The sequence below is a fragment of the Charadrius vociferus genome, unplaced genomic scaffold (assembly GCF_000708025.1).
Source record: "Charadrius vociferus isolate BGI_N301 unplaced genomic scaffold, ASM70802v2 scaffold472, whole genome shotgun sequence".
Classification (NCBI taxonomy): domain Eukaryota; kingdom Metazoa; phylum Chordata; class Aves; order Charadriiformes; family Charadriidae; genus Charadrius; species Charadrius vociferus.
Window position 1 is genome coordinate 168,340 of NW_009647735.1, and position 20,105 is coordinate 188,444.

The following is a 20,105-nucleotide window of genomic DNA, read 5'->3' on the forward strand; positions in this document are numbered from 1 at the left end:
AAACATTTTAAAAAAATGTTAGCAACAGCAGACCTAGGTGATGAGAAAATAAGTGATATGATACACCGTGTTCATTACCTCATTCCAATATCATTTTTAGCAGCTAATCTGAGTGAATATTTTGTAGAAGGAGAGAGTTTGGTAAGTTTATACTGCTTCAGATGCCCATAGTAGCATTCTTTGAAGGGTCCATTCTTCCCCTTTAAAAAAGTAAGAACAACCTGAGTCACTTTTTGCATGGAGACTGTACGCTCCCTGCTAAGGTCAACTTCTTCAGTTTAAACTTCCCTAAATTTAATTTCATTAATTTAATAATCATTGAAAAAAAGTCATCAGTAAGCCTAAAGAATGTAAAAAGCCAATGTCATCATGGTCATATTGAGTAAGCTGATAGTAATTCCTGAGCATTCTTGATAACAAAACCACATTTTGATTGAGATATCTGTTTATTTTTTTGGCACTGTCAATTTGACAAAATGGCAATAAGTGACTGCAACTGAAAACAAAACACATTTTTGAAGTTTTTTTTATCGCTTTGGAGTAAAATTCAGTAAGAAGTTCAAGAGTAAAGTGGTATTTGTGACAGCTACCAAAGATACAAGCCAAATGCTCACCCCTTTAAACAGAGCAGAGGAATTGACGATACCCTGAATGACAAGAGCCAAACGAGGGAGTTTACACTGTGCTCTCAAAGGATCTGAAAGGACTGTCTACTTGAATTGCTGCAATACTAGTCATTTGATTCAAGCTTTTTAATCGGCTTGTCCCTTTAAAACTGTCTGGACAGTTGCACTGAAAATAGCTGATGTACCTAAGCAAACAGTATTTTTAAGTATAATTGGTCTACAGATGTCATTACAATTTTTTTTTTCCACTAGAAAAGGTCTTACCTCATCCCATTCTAAAAGAAAATTGGTTATTTTGGAACCATTGTCATTTGAGGACTGAAAAAAAGAAACAATGAAAAAAGTTGAAATCAAATGGTTATACTTTTATAAATATTTTAGCACATTAAAAAAACATTTTAACAATTTAATTTAATATACTCCAACTTCCTTTTAAAACAAAATATTTAGTGTAGAGCTGCAGAGAATCTGCAGTAGGCATACAGAACAGCCCTCTTCTTCCACAAACACATAATTTGATAATCTGAAACTCCGCTCTGGGCACAGATGCACGTATTCAGTGAAGTCAGTTAGAAAAGGTCAAAAATAGCCGCTATTTTAGCTAGTTTAATTTCTCGTACCTCATGGCTGTCCAGGCTGCTATACTACTACTATTAATTCAGATAGTTTAGAATATGAACTTATTAATAGTTTTATTTTATGAATAATGCCAATGATATAGCATTTTTCCTTGTGTCCTTGCACTGCGTGTTCACGAACTGTCTGAGCAACATAAGCATCCAGGTGAGCAATATTTGTGCTTGTTGTGACAAATGAGTTGGGAAATTTCTTCACTTTCTAAGTACAGATTATAGAAATAAGTTAACTAATTAAATTCATTTAGCTATAGACCATTTTCCAGGTATAAGCGTAGTCATAAGAAAAACATGAAAAGACAATGGGTCAGAATAACTATAAGAACTCTGAATTATAATGTTAAGTCATATCCATTTATCATCCAGGACCCACAAGTGAAAATATAAATGCTAGATCTATTCTTTCCTATGCTGCCAGTTCAGAAGAGAACTTTCCTACTGAAGGGTTCATACTTGAGAGACATGCTAGCAACTCTATCACACTGAAGCCGTATGCAAGAAACTAAGTAAACATTGAAAGAAAGAGGAAGAAACAATCATGACTTAGTTATCAGTCTTAACCGAGCAACTTAAAAGCCAACACCTGAAGCACACACTAAATTACTGACAAAGCAAATTTAAACACACCGTACATTAATACATCAGAGTGCTTACCTTCCACTGCAAACTCAGGCTGTTTTTGGTTCTGTTAATTAGCTTCGGTGCAGCTGGACAGTCTGGCTCACAACTTTCTGTAGTGAAGCTCACTAATTCTGAAATGGATTCTTTTATGGAACTGCTGGCTGCTGAAACTCTGAACAAAGGACAATTAATTATGTTGTTATTGCATTAGCACCTGAAAATTTAAGGAAAGAGTTGTCCGCTTTAGAAATGCATTTAATCACAAGCAGTGGTTACAGCAACAAGACCAGCCTGCTCACGTTATAGGAAACAAGTGCCCAATCACTCTTCTTTCAGATTGTTAATTCTAAAAGACAATAATTTCATGCCTTTTCATTCAGAAAGAAATAACAAAGTGAGTTTGGGATGTCACTCCAGGTTCTAGTAACTGATGCCCACATCACAAGAAACACTATTCTCCGTTCCGTGTTCAGGGAGACAGGGGCATGCTGATGGAGTAGTGAGATGGAGATCACAGAGGTACACTTCCTGACCTTGGAGATTCCATTTGGTGTCCTTCATTTACTTTACAATTACTGTCTATCACAGCGGAGATATTTTAGTGGGAGGCACGCTGCAAACTATAGCAAGTGTTACCAAATGGTAACAGAATACCTGACTTGAAATTAACCTTTTGCTAAAAAGATCCTGAGATTCAAATATGGACAACACTTACTTGTGCAAGAGTACAGATACTAAAATGGCCTGAAACAGCTGTTCAGGCAATAAAACCACATCTATCAGTGTAATTGTTCAAATGGGACAGAATCTCTAGAACAGCCACGCTCATTTATGTTTGTTTTTGAAGAGCAATGACATGACCAACTTTTCAGAAATACTGTCCATCTTACCAAATCCACTGTAGGCAAAAGACAGTTGGCCTGTACAGAAAGCAATGCCACACACCAAACACACACTACACTATGCAAGTGGAGCTGGGCCGAGTGTTTAGCACACACAGAACTGCTTTACAGTTTAAGAATTGGAGTTTGCTTCAGTAAGTCTTAAAACTTTTCTTCTGTGCCCAAGCATAGAGGCTCTCTCTACTACTGGATCACAGTGTTCTCCTGGCTTATTTAACCAGCTTGTCTTTTTCCTGACCAGCTACACACCTTCTCCAGTAATGCTTATTTATTCTGTGGGCCAATTCTTGAATGTCACGTCTTGTTCCCTTGTAACACAGCATCTAACTTCTCAACCAGTTTCCACTTCCCTTCTTGCACAGCTAAGCAGCTTGCAGTTTAGAGAAGCAACTTTACAAATCAAGCAGAAAAGTCAGACTTGCAAATCCATGATAAAGTCTAAATTATTTGATTTGCCTCTGCCTTCAGCCTGCAACAATCTCTTTCACTGAGTCCAATCTTGTTCTAAAAAAATACCAACAGAGGATAACTTGAAGTTCAGAGAAACAAGAAAAGACAGAAGATAGTAGGGAGGAAAACGAGGAGACATTTTTATGAAATTAGAAGATACGTGGGAATTTAGATAGCAACAGCAACGTCCATAGCTATGATATTTTATGCAGAATATTCCTCGAGTTGTTTGTGATCACACCTTTTTCATGAAGCCACAATCATTTTGTAATTAACATATCAACAAAAGCATTAAGTATTTCATCCCCAGAAGCATACCTGGCATGATAATCAGTTGCTGGTCTGAGATCAGGAAGAGTGATTGTTAATTCTTCCCCACTGTGAAAAGGAAAAAAAAAAAACCAAGAGTCACAGCTCTTCCTTATACTTTAAAGGATAAAAGCTTATTGAAAAGCAAAACCATGTAGCGCACATTTAATTTTCAAGTTTTCCATTGTCCATGTAACTCTTAGTGATATTACTTAAAATTTATTTCACGTGAAGTAGGTAGGTCTGCAAGTCAACAAACAGCTCCTGATAGAGAGATTGCTGATTGGTTAATGTTTTTAAACATCGGTATTGTGCTTAAATGAAGAAACTAAACTTACACATAGACAGATTTAAATTTTCCATTTTTACCACTGTTGGATATTGCTACTTCAAATGTAAATGCTGCTGGACTATGACTATGGCTCTCTCCATTCTGTGAACTAACTGGGAGATTCCAGGACAGAACGGCTGATCTTGCTTGTATATCAGAAACCTATTAAAAGCATAAATAATGCAAGTAAGTTTGCTTTCTGTAATAAAAGGTATATTAGTCAATAACATGGTGTCGCTAGTTTGCCCATGAAGTTCCTCACTGGAGGAATTCTTTACCTTTGTAGTGGAAATATCGAGTCATCATTTGAATTTAAATTGTTTCCTCTTTTCATTTCTAAAAGATCAGATTAAAGGATTTCCCTTCAAACACTAAACAAACTTAGAGACACACTACGTTGTCTCAGTGTGTGAAGAGAAAACTTCTATTTTTCCTGCACTGTTTGTATCACACATTTGGATTAAAATTTCAGATTTGGAGTCTTGAACACTGACCCGGGCTCTCTACTTAGGCACAGTCAGACTGCCTAACTTTCTAATTCCATTACAACTCTCTCATGTAATCTTAATATTTAACCACTATGCTATATGATAGCAAAAGGCTCTGCTTTTAAGTGCTCACAACTAAAATTTTTGGTTTAAGATTTTTGCTGCTTAATTCCCATACTCCAAATTTTCTCTGACAAAGTCATCATGGCCTTCTGTTGGCATTAAGTACAGATGTCAAAAGCAGCAATGAAGAAATACTACCGTAACAAAGAATAGCTAGAAAGCTGGAGCAAAAGAATACAACCCATGCTTACTGTACAGATAATGCATAATGAAAAGGAGTTTCATTAAACATACTCAAGATCAACAATATCAGTGCAGTTTTAGCCTTTCGACATTTACATTAACATCACCAGACTCCAACTTCCTAAACAAGTCTGCAAATACTCCAATATTTGCTCCGATTTCTAAACATAACATAACGAGATGATCTATTTTGTAAATTCTGTACCCAGTATTCTTAAATCCTCTATGCTGAACGAAGGATGGTTCAAGAGGGGACAGACCTCCATTAGTTTAGCAGGCCCTTTGTTTGCAAGTTACTAAAGTGCTCTCATATACTATACGACTTCAACAGTGGATATACTCGCAGGTTACAGACTGGGAAACCGAGTCAGACAGACAGTTTCAGAAAGTTGCAAAAAAGTAGGTTTCTATAGCATGGTTGCCCTTTTCGAGCTACAACCTCTGACAACTAAAATACATTTTCTCTATTAAAAAATAAAACATTAAGAAAAAAAGCAAGAGAGATCAATAAGATCCATGTTATTTTATAGAAAGTATATGCACAGAAAATAATGGTATTTTAAGGATAATACTTACGACTGGCTTGCCAATGCTCAAGTGAATATCACATTTCTTGGATTCTGTGTCAGATTCTGAAATTTCAAATACAAAACAGATTACAAAAAACCCCAAGAGTAAACCAGTCTGTTACAAAAATGCCACCACAAGATGGAGTTCGCCTCATTAAGAGTTTAACAATAGTACTTATTGTGCAAAGTTCATTTCCCCTGTTTGTTTTGGCTATGTGAGGGGTAGAAACATGAACTATCCAAAACTAACAGTGTTACAAAAACCCTTTTAGCACATCCTGCACAAAGGGTATATTTTCCTCATCTAGGCATAAACGGGTTTTCTTTGACAACACAAAAATGTTCCTCCAAAAGTAAAAGGTGTTAAAGAAATGACAATAAGATCTTATCTCTCTATTGTATGTGCTTTCCTTGAATTTCTATTGCAAAACACTTGGACTAGGCATAATTTAGAACAAGCCTGATCAAAACTGCACACTAAAAATACTTACTGGTACCAAAAGCATTACCCGTATAAAATGAATCCTGTCTATACAGTTGTCCATATCAAACAAATCAGGATATTATTCTGTCCACAAATAAAACCTTATCCCCCCCCAATAATTTGCATTAAGGCAGATCTTTAATCAAGTATATTTTTCACCCTTGAAATAAGTTGAATAAAAGCTTCCACCTCTATTTCCTTCCCAAGATAGAGAGCTAGGTTTCTTTTTTATTGCTCTAACCAAAGATACAATAGCAACACGGAGGACTAGACCTTGCAGCCTAACAAATCCACTTAAATTAAGACACACATACAAGACGCTACAAAGATACACAAATAATTTAAGGAATCATAAGAAACTGGCTGTGTTTCAGCGACACTGTTTCAAATCAACATGAAAGACAAAGATACGGTACACAATATATTTTAGTGTGCAAGTAAATAGCCATAAGCTATTAAAAAACTCAAACATTAATCTGATCAAAATAACACACTGGATTGAAATTACAACTGATCAAACAGCAACCTGTCGAGACAGTTGCTCAAACCTTCCTATTTCTTGAAGTTTTCAGTAACTTCTAGTTATCTGAAAAGTATCACAAAGAATGACATCAGAAGTTTTTTATATAAGTACCCACAGGTCATCTTCACTTGGAATATTGATCAGTCCTGGGTCAGAAAAGGCAGAGAAGTAAACAAAAGATTTAAAATTAAATCTTCCCGAAGACCTTATTTGATAAATTTCAAATGAACATTGACATTACTATGATTTCTAGAGAAAAAAAAAATAATCTAAACATAATGAAAAGTATTTCAGGCTTCCTCTAATCCTGAAGAGCCAAAGAAATTTACAAAATCATTTTTCTCAGAAACTATTTTGCAATGAACTCACAGCATCTTCTGTCACAAAAGAATCTAGATTGTTTTTTTTTACCCCTTCAATGCAACCTACCTCCCATCTCTGCATCTGGACTGCCCTTTGTTTTTCCTATCTGCTTCTGCTTTAGTGGTCCTCCTGCCCCTTGCTGTCCCTTTCCATTTCCATTCTGAATTGTTGCATTGGAAGAATTAACAACTTTATGTGGTGAAGATGGAGGACTGTTAAGTTTATTGTTAGTATGACCACTAGCTTGTCTGTCTTTTAGTCTTTTCTTCAGGTGTTCTTGCATTTTGAGACTCCTTTCATCTCGCTGAATGAAGTTTGTCCTTCCATGAGTACGAGGTTCTACAAAGAAAGGAGAACTCAGTTCATTATTCAGTATGATTTACTTGACACCTGAGAAACACTCTATAAATTAGAAGAATAACTACAGTAAGACAAGAATTTGAAAACCTGTGGAACTTCACTGTGCTTGCTTTGTCAGTCTGTAGATGCATGGCGCTGCATGGCTCACACAACGTCAGCCCGGTGCGCCCGTGAAGCCCTGAGGAGTTTCACGGCTGATACTCAGGTGTCTCTGGGCAGCAGAGCCACAGACAAGAAACATGCATATATCACACCGCTGACTGGCAGAACATCGCTAGACTTTAGGAATCTCATCTGATAAAGAGTTTACAGATTGGGCTCAAATCAGTGAGTATAAAGATCAGGTAGTAGGAAAAGAATGTGCCTGGAGGTTTAATCCTTGTTTTGAAACGTCAATGTTAGTTAAATGCTACAATAAGATATGCAAAATATCTGCAAGCAAGTTTCCATTCTTCCATTTAACCCACATCCAAACAGTTGATTTTTTTTTCTTAAACATTATTTTTGATCACTTGCTGCATTTAGGGTTTGTGGTTTTTTTCCTTTTTTTTTTTTTTTAAATTTAATTATTCAGGCCTTTCTCTTTTGTTAGCTGCTCAAGATTATGCCTTACAGTTGCCTTTCTTCCCTGATAGAAGGAAGAGGGGGCCATGAAGATGACCAGAGGGCTGGAGACCCTCTCCTATGAGGACAGGCTGAGAGAGATGGGGTTGTTCAGCCTGGAGAAGAGAAGGCTCCAGTGAGACCTTACAGCCCCTTCCAGTACCTAAAGGGGCCCATGGGAAAGATGGGGAGGGACTCCTTATCAGGGAGCGTAGTGACAGGATGAGGGGTAACAGTTTTAAACTGAAAGAGGGTAGATCTAGATTAGGTATTAGGAAGAAATTCTTTACTGTGAGGGTGGTGAGACACTGGCCCAGGTTGCCCTGATACCTTATACACAAGTGTATTTTAAGATACCCCATAAACACATCTAAGGCTCAGGGAGTCTAATAACTAGCACCAAAATCACAGAAATGTGTGGAAGAGCTACCAACAGAACTCAGCTGTTTCAATCTAGATACACAGAGTGAAAAGGCCTTCTCATGTATTTAACCGTCACCTGCGCTCTCACCTTGTTCTTGAAAAACGTGTGGTGGTGGATGCTGGTGAATGAACTGTGGTGGTAGCTCTCCCGTCCCAGGAACCAGAGGGTACACTGGGTGAGGTGGGTGGGGAAGCAAAGCATGGTGATGATGCATGTAATGTGGCACATGGGGAGGAGGAGGAGGAGGATGCATGGAAGGATGGAATTCAGCCGAGTGTGGCAATACCACCACTTTACGAACTCCATTTTCTTCCACCACCTGTCACGCAACATAAGAAACGAAACATCAGTACAAAAAAAATCTTGTAAATATTGTACATTTAATAAAGAATCTTTACGCTTAAGTTTATACCCACAATCAGTCAGTCAGGGATATACACAGCAAAATGCATTCCAGTGGAAACCCAGCATACATTACTGGAAGAAACTGGAGATTGAAGCAGTCAGTTCTAAGGAGCTGAGCCTCACACACTAAAGTGCTAAGCAATCTATAATTTATGAATAATGTATGTTATTTTAAATAAGTAATGTGAATTGATCAGGGTGTAATTCCCAGTCTACTTGTAATTACAGTTAGAAGAACTGCTTCAGACCACATCCTGACTGACAACGCTATTGTACGCACAAGTCACTGCACGCCATCTGATTTGTGGTACACGTCTGCATACACGTTCTTAGCCTATGGCAAGTACAAAGTACTACAAGTCAGCTCTGCTGTCTTGTACTATGATCCAACCCAACTCAAATGTCAGAATATTTCATGTTTGCCACAGGCTAAGAGAATTCAGACAAGGAACCTGCCTGTGCGTCTGAACTCTAGGATAAAAAGATGCTAAGACAGTGCATGCATATGTATGCACACGCACACTCCTAAGCATGTGTCCTAAACTAGCAATATATAGGCTCCTTCTGGAGGCTAATTCTGCCAGTGTGAAATACATTAATATCTCAATGTATTGCTTTTCCTACAGTAAACTTAAGACACGTTAAGGTTTTATACAATAACGCTTCTCTAAATCTTAAAACTGAGAAGAGACTTTGGACAGAACACAGGTTTTAGAAGACAAGGTCAGAAAATAACACCAGAGTAGGATTCACAAAAAGACATATTAAACAATGATGACACCAAAGTAAAACAATGCCCAGTTTAGTTTCATCTTTAAGACCCCTAGAACAGACAACCAGAGGCTGAGGTTTACAGGGTCTTTTCTCCAGGTAGGGTTTATCATACAGACAGAGGACATCTGCTCTGATTTGTTGTCATTCTGTAGTTACAGTCCATTTTGCATATCTGAGGGATTAAGTTTTTAGCACCTACAGTTCTGACAGGGTCAAAGACCTCTGAGTTGACCATCAGAGAAATCACCTGGTCATATTACAGTTTGTTTCTTTTGCTACAATACAGAAGTCCACTGGCATAAAATTCAGACTGTATCTAATAAGAAGTCTGACTCAGAAGCAAACTAGACTGTATTAAATCCTGTTTAAAGGCAGACAACAAATCAATTGTTTTCTCTTCTCCCTCACACAAAAAATTAAAGAGGTTTGAGCAATGTAATTAGAAAAAAAAAAAATCAATGATAGCAAAATGTTCAATATTAAAGACAAACTGACACTTCAAAATTTACCAACTCTCATTTGGAAAACAAGGCATTTTTCTTGGATTGGTTTAAAATTAGTTTGCAGTTTTATGCTTCCTTCCTTCTAAATCAGTCACCTCCTCCAAGTTGCATTTAAAAATGCAAATCACAAACGCTATTAGGCAGGGCCTTACAGTACTTTAGTATTAACAGAGATGGATCATGTAGTCAGCAGAAAACATTCGTGGACACAAGTGGGGGGCGCATTCCAGTTGCACACTGGCATACAAAATTGAGATGCAAAAAACCTTATTTTTTTAATGCAATCTATAAAGTCAATAAAACCTGTTCTTAGAAGATTTCACCTTATTTATGTAGCCCTCTGTCATTTAAAATATACACAATTTATATTTGCAGGCATTTAAAGAAAGCACTTACACAAAAGCAGGCCCTATGTTTTATCCTGTTAGTTTCTTCAAGATCCTCTCCTAAAGCATATTTAGTTTGGCTGTAAGAGATCACTGTAGCATTTCCTAGTTGGCCCAGAAGGCATTACAGATGTTGAAATATTGCTTATGCCAAAAGTACATTTTGAAAAGCTCCTCTGCAAAAGACAGAGCAAACTAACAAGAAATTCTTCTTCTGAAGGGAAATAGAATGTGTCCACTCACAAACTGCTATGACAAAGTTCAGCTGTGAGACGGCCTCAGTCAGCTGTATTATTAGCAACTATTACCAGACTTTACATAGAAGAAAAAAATTACAAGAAGTCACTTAAGACTAAGCTTACACCGAATACACTTTGTTCTAGAAACAACGTGGGGGGCTTTTTGGTTCATCAACGGAACTGAATACACCACTTGAACTACATTCCATAGCATGTGTTATAATACTATGCAGTAACACATACAAGGCAAAACTCAGAGCAAATTTTGACGGCTGTGTTTAAAGTTGGTTTCAAACTTGTCTATCCTTGTCATAACAATGAAGGGAAAACAAAACAACACACCCCCCCTAGTTTCATGTGACAGCAAACACAGAACAAATGTATTTTTCAGTTTGTACACCTCAGCATCTGCCAGTGCTTTGCATACTGTTTGCAGAAGACTCAATTTCATATTGATGCATAAATTATCTGGTGGATCTTTCTCCAGGGTCTGCATGAAAGTACCTACTTCTAATAGCGGAGGCACAAAATACAGAGGCAGCTGTATGCAAAAAGACAACTGTCTGGGGAACTCAAGAACATACAGCTAGCAATGTTTTCACACCTAGTCAGGAAACTCCTGATTTTGAACATCACTAGAAAATAAGAAACCTAGCCTGTCCCACTTAAACATTTGTTTTGAATTACTTCCCTTTAAAAATGCATTAATTGAAAAGTAAATCAAACTGGCAGCTTTAAATACCTCTGATAACAGTTCAAATACCACACACACGTAGGTCTGATCTGCTATGACTTAAAAACACAGAGGAGTGGAAAATCAGTGAGAATGGAAAAGTAAAGCTGGGAGAGAAGCCCAGAGTCCTGCTCGTTTCATAGGCACTTATCACTAGCATTAACACTCCTCTTCACACCTCTGCTATAATAGTAAAGTGCTTTGCTGCATGTTAAGGAGATCTGAGCTGGCAAAGAAAGGGGCATTGAAAACTGTGATTATAAATATAGTTATACTAGAATAGAAAAAACTGAATTAAGAGTAGACATTAAAGAGAAATATCTGATGCAGCCCAGGGATAAAAAAAGACCTAAGGGATGAAAGAGAATGATAACTGGTGTACAACCCATATAACCCCAATGTAAAAAAAAAAAAAAAAAAAAAAGTCTCATATTCATAGTATGCGTGAGACATGATCAATTCCAACCCTGCCCCCAGCTATGTTCCCATCAGACTGTTTCTAGCAGCGCTAAGCACCATCTATAGTCATCAGTCCTCTGACACTTAGCAGGCTGCACTCAACTGTGATCGTTCATATGACCCAGGCACCTACTTTCACCGAAAACATCTTGAAAAAAAAAAAAAAATCAAGATGTGGATCCTGCTAATGGAACTCAACAGATAGGCAATTCAGAGCCACCTTACTGAAAGTCTTTTACTGCCTAGTAGCATTATTAAAAACATCCTGAAAACTAGATCAAACTCTAAGTGAGCAGAAGGTGACAGAGCCTAAAATAAAGTTAAATAGTTGATAAGTTCAGTGGAAAAAGAGAAATGCTTTTAAGAGCTGTTCTAGATAAAATAGTCAATAGCTCTATTGTTCAAAAGCCACACCCACAAACATACTTAAATACAAGAATAAATTAAAGTTTACCTGAGATACATAACCGGGAGGCACAAATATAGGCGGCATAGAACCATTTGGTGACATCATAGGAACATGTGCTGGACCTGAGAAGTAACAAGGTGCCACTTTTTAACAAATGAGGCTTTTACAAACTCGAGACACCTTTTTTCCAAAGGTGGTGGCTCACTTTGGTGCCTGAAAAGCCAGCAACTGCAGCCAACTCTGCATTTATGGAACTACTTTTAGACAAGTAGATTTAGAAGCAAGGCTTAAACTATCCAATAAAAAAGTCAATTAGGAGAGAAACTTAAATAATCAGGACTGAGATTGAAAAAAAAAAAAAGTGACTGTACCAAGTTTTCATCAAGAAAAATAATGCAATTTATGTCACCAATGGATAAATCATTTTCACATTCCAAACACACATTAATAATGGTTTAGTAACTTCCAGGAAGCATCCAGAATTTTAGATAATATTGCTGAATGCAAGTATGGCTGTACGTTTATTCTACAAAAAGCACACATTAGATTTATCCCGACCATGACGCATATACAGCCAACAGCAGTTCTTTAATTGGATACAAATCAGCATAGATAAATTTTAATTCTTGTTTTGTAACAAAGCTAAGTCTGTAGCAACAACATTGGCACCACAGTAATGTTGACAGCTGGTCTACCGACCCTTTTTTCTTTTTTTTTTTTTTCCATCAGAATATATTATTTTTCACATCAAGCTGAAAGAAAGTATTCCTGTCTGTGATTTGATGAAAGCAGAATGTACACATTTTATATAATATCATTTCAAATGGTGAAGAATATTCCAAAAATGGAAGTACTGATATATTCAACTTGACTTACAGGAGATATTTTGACCCGACTCAAGATTTGCGGTTCTGTCACTTACCCAGAAAGTAAAATGTAGTCTGTAGCCATAAACAGTAGCCACTACCTTACAGTAAAGTGAGGTCACACAGCATCTATTAAAGTTGTTTAGATTAGCGTAGACTAAGTCCCACATAAATTCACGTGTTAAGATTCTGAGAACACAGTTATTCAAGGACCATTACAAAAACAGTTGAGATGCCAGCCTTTTATAAATTAGCAGCAAAGTCTGCAGAGATGCAGGAAATCCTGTCAATTTCCCAGCGCTGTCTTATTTGTGCTTTAAGTACAAACTGAAAAATCTGATTTATTACATTGCAGAACATGCAAAACCACACTTAACATTACAGAAACCAATACTGATAGTAATTTTATGGTATTTGCAGAATCAAAATATTTGGACTCTGTACTGCAGTTTACCTTGAATACACTGAATGTGTCCATCTTCAGTTGTAATTGTAAATGTTTCACCCGGGTTTACCTGTACAAGAATAACCTGTAGAAAACAAAACATGAGAGGCTTTATTTTTTTTTTCCAATGTTAGAAATTTCCTGGCAAAAAAAAAATCCCCATCTCTTCCTTATATGCACATGTTAGATTAAAACTATATAGCTTTGGCAATCTTAGAGAATAAGAAAGCAAGATGAGAAACACTGATGGGTAGAATGAAACTTCTTCATACTTTGACAGAAAATCATTAGTTTTGCATAACCAGTATTTTTCTCCAATTACTACCAGAAGTGCTTTCCTTGATACAATTGACAATTTTTATTTTCAATATTTTCACACTGCTTTGTCCTCCATTACTGAAGGAATAGATTACCTAAGATTCACCTTGCTTTCCAAACTTTGTCCATGAGATTACTTCAGTTTCAGGGCTAAATTAGTAAAATCAGAACTACACACACAAAAAATAAATGCTTTGCCCAAAACTCAGCCATATTTTTTCATTGAAAGCCTACTGGTATGTATTTTGACAATATATTCTCTGATACTATCAGGTAACTTAATAAAGTATGCAGTCCTTTGGGGGTGGAAGGAGGGCAGAAGAGGTGATGAAGCAGGTCATGCCTACTGCCTCTGCCCTACAGCTCCTGAGATATCAGGTGTGTTTTCTCACCTTTGTGTAATACAACTAACAGTGAGGTTCCACGGGTCAGTTTGGACATGATCACATTCACTTTCACACAAATCAACGTGGACATCTGCCATTATTATTTCCCTTGTGCTGGGTAACACAAATGATCCCCTCATTCTACCCCATTCACAGCACGTTTCAGGCTTACTGTAAAACACTGGCAGCTGTGCTTCAGTTTTATTGTAACACAACAACTTTAGTACAATAATTTTGCAGTGAGGTTCTACTATATTACATAGGCATAGGTCTAATTCTTTAGTAAAATGAGTGGTTTGGCCATGTAAGAACCGCACAGTTACATAGTCAAAATTCCACCCTGGTGACAGCTAGCACATAAAGGAGAAAGGCTGATGTAAAAATTGAAATAAAATATATTTGTAAAACCAGCTATGAAACTCAGAGTATAATTTTGTTTCAATAAATTTTTATAAAATATTTTTATTCTATTCCTGGAATGACAATTAAATCAGGTAGATGGGACCTGAAGAGATGACTTAGTCATCTAACTCCTAGTAAAAATGAACTACACATGATGTTAATGCATAAGCCTGTCTGTTTTGTGCTGCTACATCTTTGGCGATGGAGCTCCATCAACATTCCAGGCATCTGCACCACAGTTTCACTATCCTCACATCATTACCGATTTTATCATCTAACTTTAACATACCCTACTTCAAACTGAACCCATTACTCCATGTCTTAACCACCAATGAAATAAAGAATAAAGCACCAATAAAAGAAAAGATTGTTTTCTGTGATTTAGATGCCATGTCCTGTATATAAATCCTTTTACGATTTGTATCTGCTTTTTTTTTTTTTGAAATGCTGCAACACTGATGACTTCCACTTGCAGTCTTTATCCATCCCTCGGCAGACCTTATTCTAAAGGACCACTACTAAACCAGTAATTCCTTGCGGTAAGTTGACTACCTAAACACAGTACGTTGTATTCGCTGCTAATTTTCTGGATTATATTTCTAGTAATCAAAATAAATTCAGAGTTCCGAGACACTTGCAATTCCTCCCATTTCATATCAGCTTCAGATCTATTAAGTACACCTCAATTCTATTATATCAGTCATTAACAAAAAGATCACTGAAAAGAATGAGACTTAAGATCTTGCGGTCCCTCGTTCAACCTTTGCATTTTGACCAATTCCACTGACTACTCTTTTCCATAGAGTTTGCCAAGTCGCTTATGCTGGCATTAGCCAAAGCCCACTTCTCCAACTAACGTGTAAGAGAGTAAGTGCAAACACACCCACGTCTCCTGCAGTTACAGCTTACGTCTCCCGCTTCTCTCTCCCTCTACCCTTGAGTGTGCAACTTCAGCACAGAAAGAGATTGAGGTTTGCGCAGATCTGTTACATTTAAACTGCTGTGTGTAAAACAAAACTGAAAGGAGCAGACTGTTAAATGCTGTTTAACACTGTTTTTGAGCTTCTGCATATTGCTACATTAATCTTAGCTTTTAATTTTTACCAGGCGATGCAGAAGCATATATGAACACAGCCCCTGCTCCAGTGATTTCACAGTACAGGAGACAATTTTACTTGAGGCAGATGAGTTGCTTCTGGACATAAGTAAAACACCAAAAACCTCATTACTGACTGGCTAGCAGGCCTGTTCAATTTATTACGGTTCCACAAGAAGGAGAGATGACAGATAACACTTTTTAAAATGGCATAATTAAAACATTGAAACTTAAGCTGATCTGTCATTTCAGTATGTAAGTAAATTTATGACTTCAATGCTACCAAATTTCTAGGAGTAAAGAGAGAAGCGATGTTAATTGTTTAAAGAAAACAGGCAACAATGCGCTGGGGATTTGCCAGAGCACACAGAAACAGGAAAGATGAGATCTGCTGCGAACAACAGCTGCTGGGGATGGACACTAGCAGGAGACAGGACTCCGCAGGCAGGTATTAAGCCCCACAGCAAGTCTCCGTCTTTGAAGGCAAGAAAATTCAGAGGCAGGAAAGGGACCCTTTTAGAAATTCAGAGCCTCTGAACATGTCAGGTCTCCGGAACAGGTTTCAATTAACTGAAGTTCTCACAAACAGTTCAGGAAACTATTAACTGAACTCAGCAAAAAGGATCACAAGTAAGCGGTGTAATCACAGGGCTGTAGAGCAGTTCAGAGACTGGAATTTCAGGAATGCATGGGGCAATGTCTTAGAGGAATAACTCACTATAATTAATGAAACAAATGCAGTTCCATCTACCTTCCACCAAGGAAAATTTCCAGGAAGCTTGAGTGTTTCTAATGAGTCAATCCAAGCCAAATTAGCAAACAGACTAGTGCTAGGGGTCACAGTAATGCCGACACCTTCAGGCGTCATGTACCACCATTTCTGAACAAGTGGGATCATGCTATTTCAAAGCACTGGTCAGTGTTTTGCTCTTATCCCTTATTCACATAATTTCCATTGCTGAAGATTTTTAAAACAAGAAACCCTTCCAGAAAGCTTCCAACTGATACTTTATGTGAAACGAAACTAACGAACTGGGTGCTGCATCTGACTGAAGGGACTTGCCACAAACAGCACAAGTTTTATTTCTGAAAACGAAACCACAGCACAGGACTCTATAATTAGCCTATCCTCTACAGCATTGGCAGCAAAATAATTAAAAAACATCTGCATTAATAGAGCTTCGACATTAATACCCAACTTAAAAGCAAACTTTACAATGTGAGACTGTGGCTCAGAAGCTTCTCCTCTCCAGAGAAAGGTGCCACAAACAAGGGCAGCAAGTGTATTTGTTAGGCAGCTGACCTACGGCAACATGACACGGTTGTTTATATACTGACATGCTAGAATGGGAAATGTTGGCACATGAAGATTTTCACTAGACAGACTTATTTGTTATTTCCAGTATAATTCAATTATAAGTCTCAGAGACAACCAGTGTTCGAAGTCTACTCTTAAAATGCCATTTTCCCATACACCTCCAAGATCAAGCTATTTTTTTTAACCTCACTTGATTGCAAACAGTCTCCACGAGGTTTCAAAAATTTAAACGACTGTCACCTTCTTTTGGGTCGTTCAATAATCTAGTATTCTACACGCTGATCTATATACCAAGACACGCTATACAAGTACAGCTATGGAGACAGTCTCCAGTTAGATCTACTTGATCTCTTTTCCTTGTGTAACATGAAACAGTAGCTACTGAATAACCTCACAGCTGGTCAGTGTCTAAAATTTCACATTGCTAATGCTAGAACTTCAGAATTAATGTAGAGACTCTATAGCTTCACTTATTTCAAAACAGTCACTGTATTTGATCTCCAGAGTATGAGGGAAAAAAAAGCAGAGTAGACTTTTTAAATAAAGTCTATTTTTACAAGCAAATAAACTACAATCATTCCCCATCTCTAACAATTACAAAGTACAGGGTACCTCCTGTAAAACTCTTCAGCATTTATGTCCATCAGATCCTCAACAATTCATGATTATATTGTTGTACCCTGTTTATCCACTGTACATTCAAATATGCCAAGGTCTTCACTGTTACCCTTCATAATCATATGACAGTTATCCTCCAGAAACTTTTACGCAACTTTTCCTTCTGGATTAACCCCTTAATTCCTATTTCAATTACTGTCAGATACTTGAAGTTATAACTGATCAGGTTAAAGCAACGGGCAGTTTTGTCCCCTGCTTCAACAAAATGATTAAGTCCAGGCACATAAATCCTTCGAATTTATGTTTTGTTATCACAGAACCTTAGAACAGCCCAGGTTGGAAGAGACCTCAAGAGACCATCTGGTCCAATCTTTTGTGGGAAAGGGAGTCTAGGTGAGATTATCCATCACCCTGTGCAATTGCTGCCAGCCAACAAACAGCTATTTAGCTATTTTAAAACAAACAAACCTTTTCTCTCCTCTCAGGACCAGTCACGTTTGTAGCTGCTCTAGGACAGGAGGAAGATGCTTCTTAAAATAACATCCAGTGTTAAAAAGTCAGGATACCTGTAACACTTCTGAGTGCACTGGAAGTCTATCTCCAAATGACAGGAAGATCTCTCAGTACCTGCCATACAAGGCACTCAGCTTCTACTGCCAAACAGTAAATTCACTTCAAGTTTACTTACAACTTATACAAGTTTGTGCTTCAGTCAAATCATTTTGCTTTCACTTTTATTTATATTTCTAATTGTACCAGATACTTCTGAAGAGTTGAGTCTAATAAAACTCTAACATTTCAACTAAACATACTCAGGTTTCACCAGTGCATTGTAATTATTAATGAAGACACTTAATATCAGGAAGCCAAGGTCTTGCTTCTCCTCTACATTTCCCTGCAATAGACTTCTTGGTTTAGAGCACTTCACCCACTTACTGATGATTTTACATGAGCTTTAAGAACAGCTTTCAAAACCATAGCACTTTATTAAATCCATATCTTATATTTTTCCTTCTTTGATTGCCTATTTTAATTTTAAAGCACTTACATGTGTATAACAAATAGTCCTTTTAATTTGCAATGTTTTCACATTTCCACTATATTAATGTTGAATGATTTTCTTCCTCTCTATATCTGCACTTCTATTTTACTGATGGATATCAGTGCTGAGAATCACACGCTTTTCTAACTTTGCAAATCAGTATTGCAGTTGCTTTATTCCAAGTCTCCTTCTCTTTCAGCCATCATACAAGTTGTGCAACAAATAGTTTTTTCTATTTGTTCCGTTTGCTACAGTATGCTTGAATGTCAACCTCCCAACTACCAGCGCTGGCACAGTATGACATGACTTGTATGAAAAAAGTGCTAGGGGTTTACTTGCCTGTTGTATGCTGTCCCCATTAACCATATGAGGTAGAAGTGGCACTTCATTCAATATAGGCGTAGCTTCTAATGGAGGCGGCTGGTCGGCCATCATGTCTGAAAACCATTCATTGACAACAGCTCACATTAACCACCTGCTAAAACAAAAGAGTGTGCCAACATTAGGTATGTCTCCTCTCCCCTCCCCCAAATAATTCTCTACTTCGTTGGCCAAACTTGATACCAATGTTTCAGAAGAACAATACAGCAGTGCGTTCAGGACATTGTTTTTGTTTGTGTTTTTTTTCCTTTCCACAAAACAAAGTCAAATACTTGCGCTATGATATTATTTGAATCGTTTAATGACAAGTCAAGAATATTTGAAAACTCAATCGGAAAATATCATCAGACTTCAACGCTCCACAACTCTCCCCCAAAGATTTTCAAATAAACTGACTTTAATTGGAGACAAAAGTTACTATAAAACATCCACTTCTAGCTTCATTTAACATTTAAAAACTTGAGCAAACTGAGAGTCTTAAAAGCATGGAGAGGGATCACATGTCACATACCCAAGCTCTTCACAATGGAGCACACCCAAGTAGTCAAAAATGAAAAGTAGGGTAATATGTTAAGTACTGCATTTAAGGAATACATATACTTCTTCCAAAAATATACTCCTTAAATATGGATCATGAATATTCAACCTGACATGCCACAAGTGATGAAATCAGTACGTAAATTATGCTACTGTGTAATTGCATCCCTTACACTTAAGCAGCACTTTATTCCTAAATTTGTAGTTACAATTTCTAAATTGTTTGTACTCCAAGTTTTAGGCCATGTAATTCACATACCGCATGTACATTTCAGTCTCTATAACGACCAACAACCCCCGCCAATTTCTCCAATGTAGCAACACGTCATCAATACAGAAGTCTGACACAGTGAAAACAAGGCTTAAGGAAATACAAGAGAATAGAGTACTTTATATAAAGTCCTTAACTGAGCATCACAGAGAACTGCATATGGAAAAGCGCTGCATAGTTTTGGGCTTCTAGTAAATAATCTGTGATTACAATAAGTCAAAATACAATCCAAATGTTAGTGAATTTTCAGTGTATAGTTAATTCAGCATCCATAAAAAGCACAAGATAACAGGATACAGGAAATGCTGACATTTCCTTCTCCCTTCCCATTACCTCCTATAAACCGAGACAGAAGACAAAATGCGGTTAGGATAGTCCAATTCATTAAATTAAGAATAAAAAGCAAAATGAAAACAAACACTCCCCAGCCCACTCTGTGCACGAACCAAGTCAGTCTACATACAACTGCCAAATCTTTGTTCAGTTCTCCGTTCCCAGTATCGAAATTATAGGGGGGGGGGAA

General features: G+C 37.3%; 1 protein-coding gene across 1 annotated transcript in view; it reads right to left on the reverse strand.

Annotated features, from left to right (window-relative positions):
- LOC104283497 (fibronectin type-III domain-containing protein 3a-like) overlaps nucleotides 1–18,828 on the reverse strand; it is a 30,047-nt gene extending 11,219 nt beyond the window's left edge. The window contains 11 exon segments of the mRNA XM_009881673.1: nucleotides 53–200; nucleotides 891–944; nucleotides 1,916–2,054; nucleotides 3,553–3,612; nucleotides 3,882–4,036; nucleotides 5,245–5,300; nucleotides 6,674–6,946; nucleotides 8,082–8,313; nucleotides 11,948–12,024; nucleotides 13,223–13,298; nucleotides 18,733–18,828. Of these exon segments, the coding sequence (XP_009879975.1) occupies nucleotides 53–200; nucleotides 891–944; nucleotides 1,916–2,054; nucleotides 3,553–3,612; nucleotides 3,882–4,036; nucleotides 5,245–5,300; nucleotides 6,674–6,946; nucleotides 8,082–8,313; nucleotides 11,948–12,024; nucleotides 13,223–13,298; nucleotides 18,733–18,828 (1,366 nt within the window).
- Nucleotides 18,829–20,105: the final 1,277 nt, after the last annotated feature.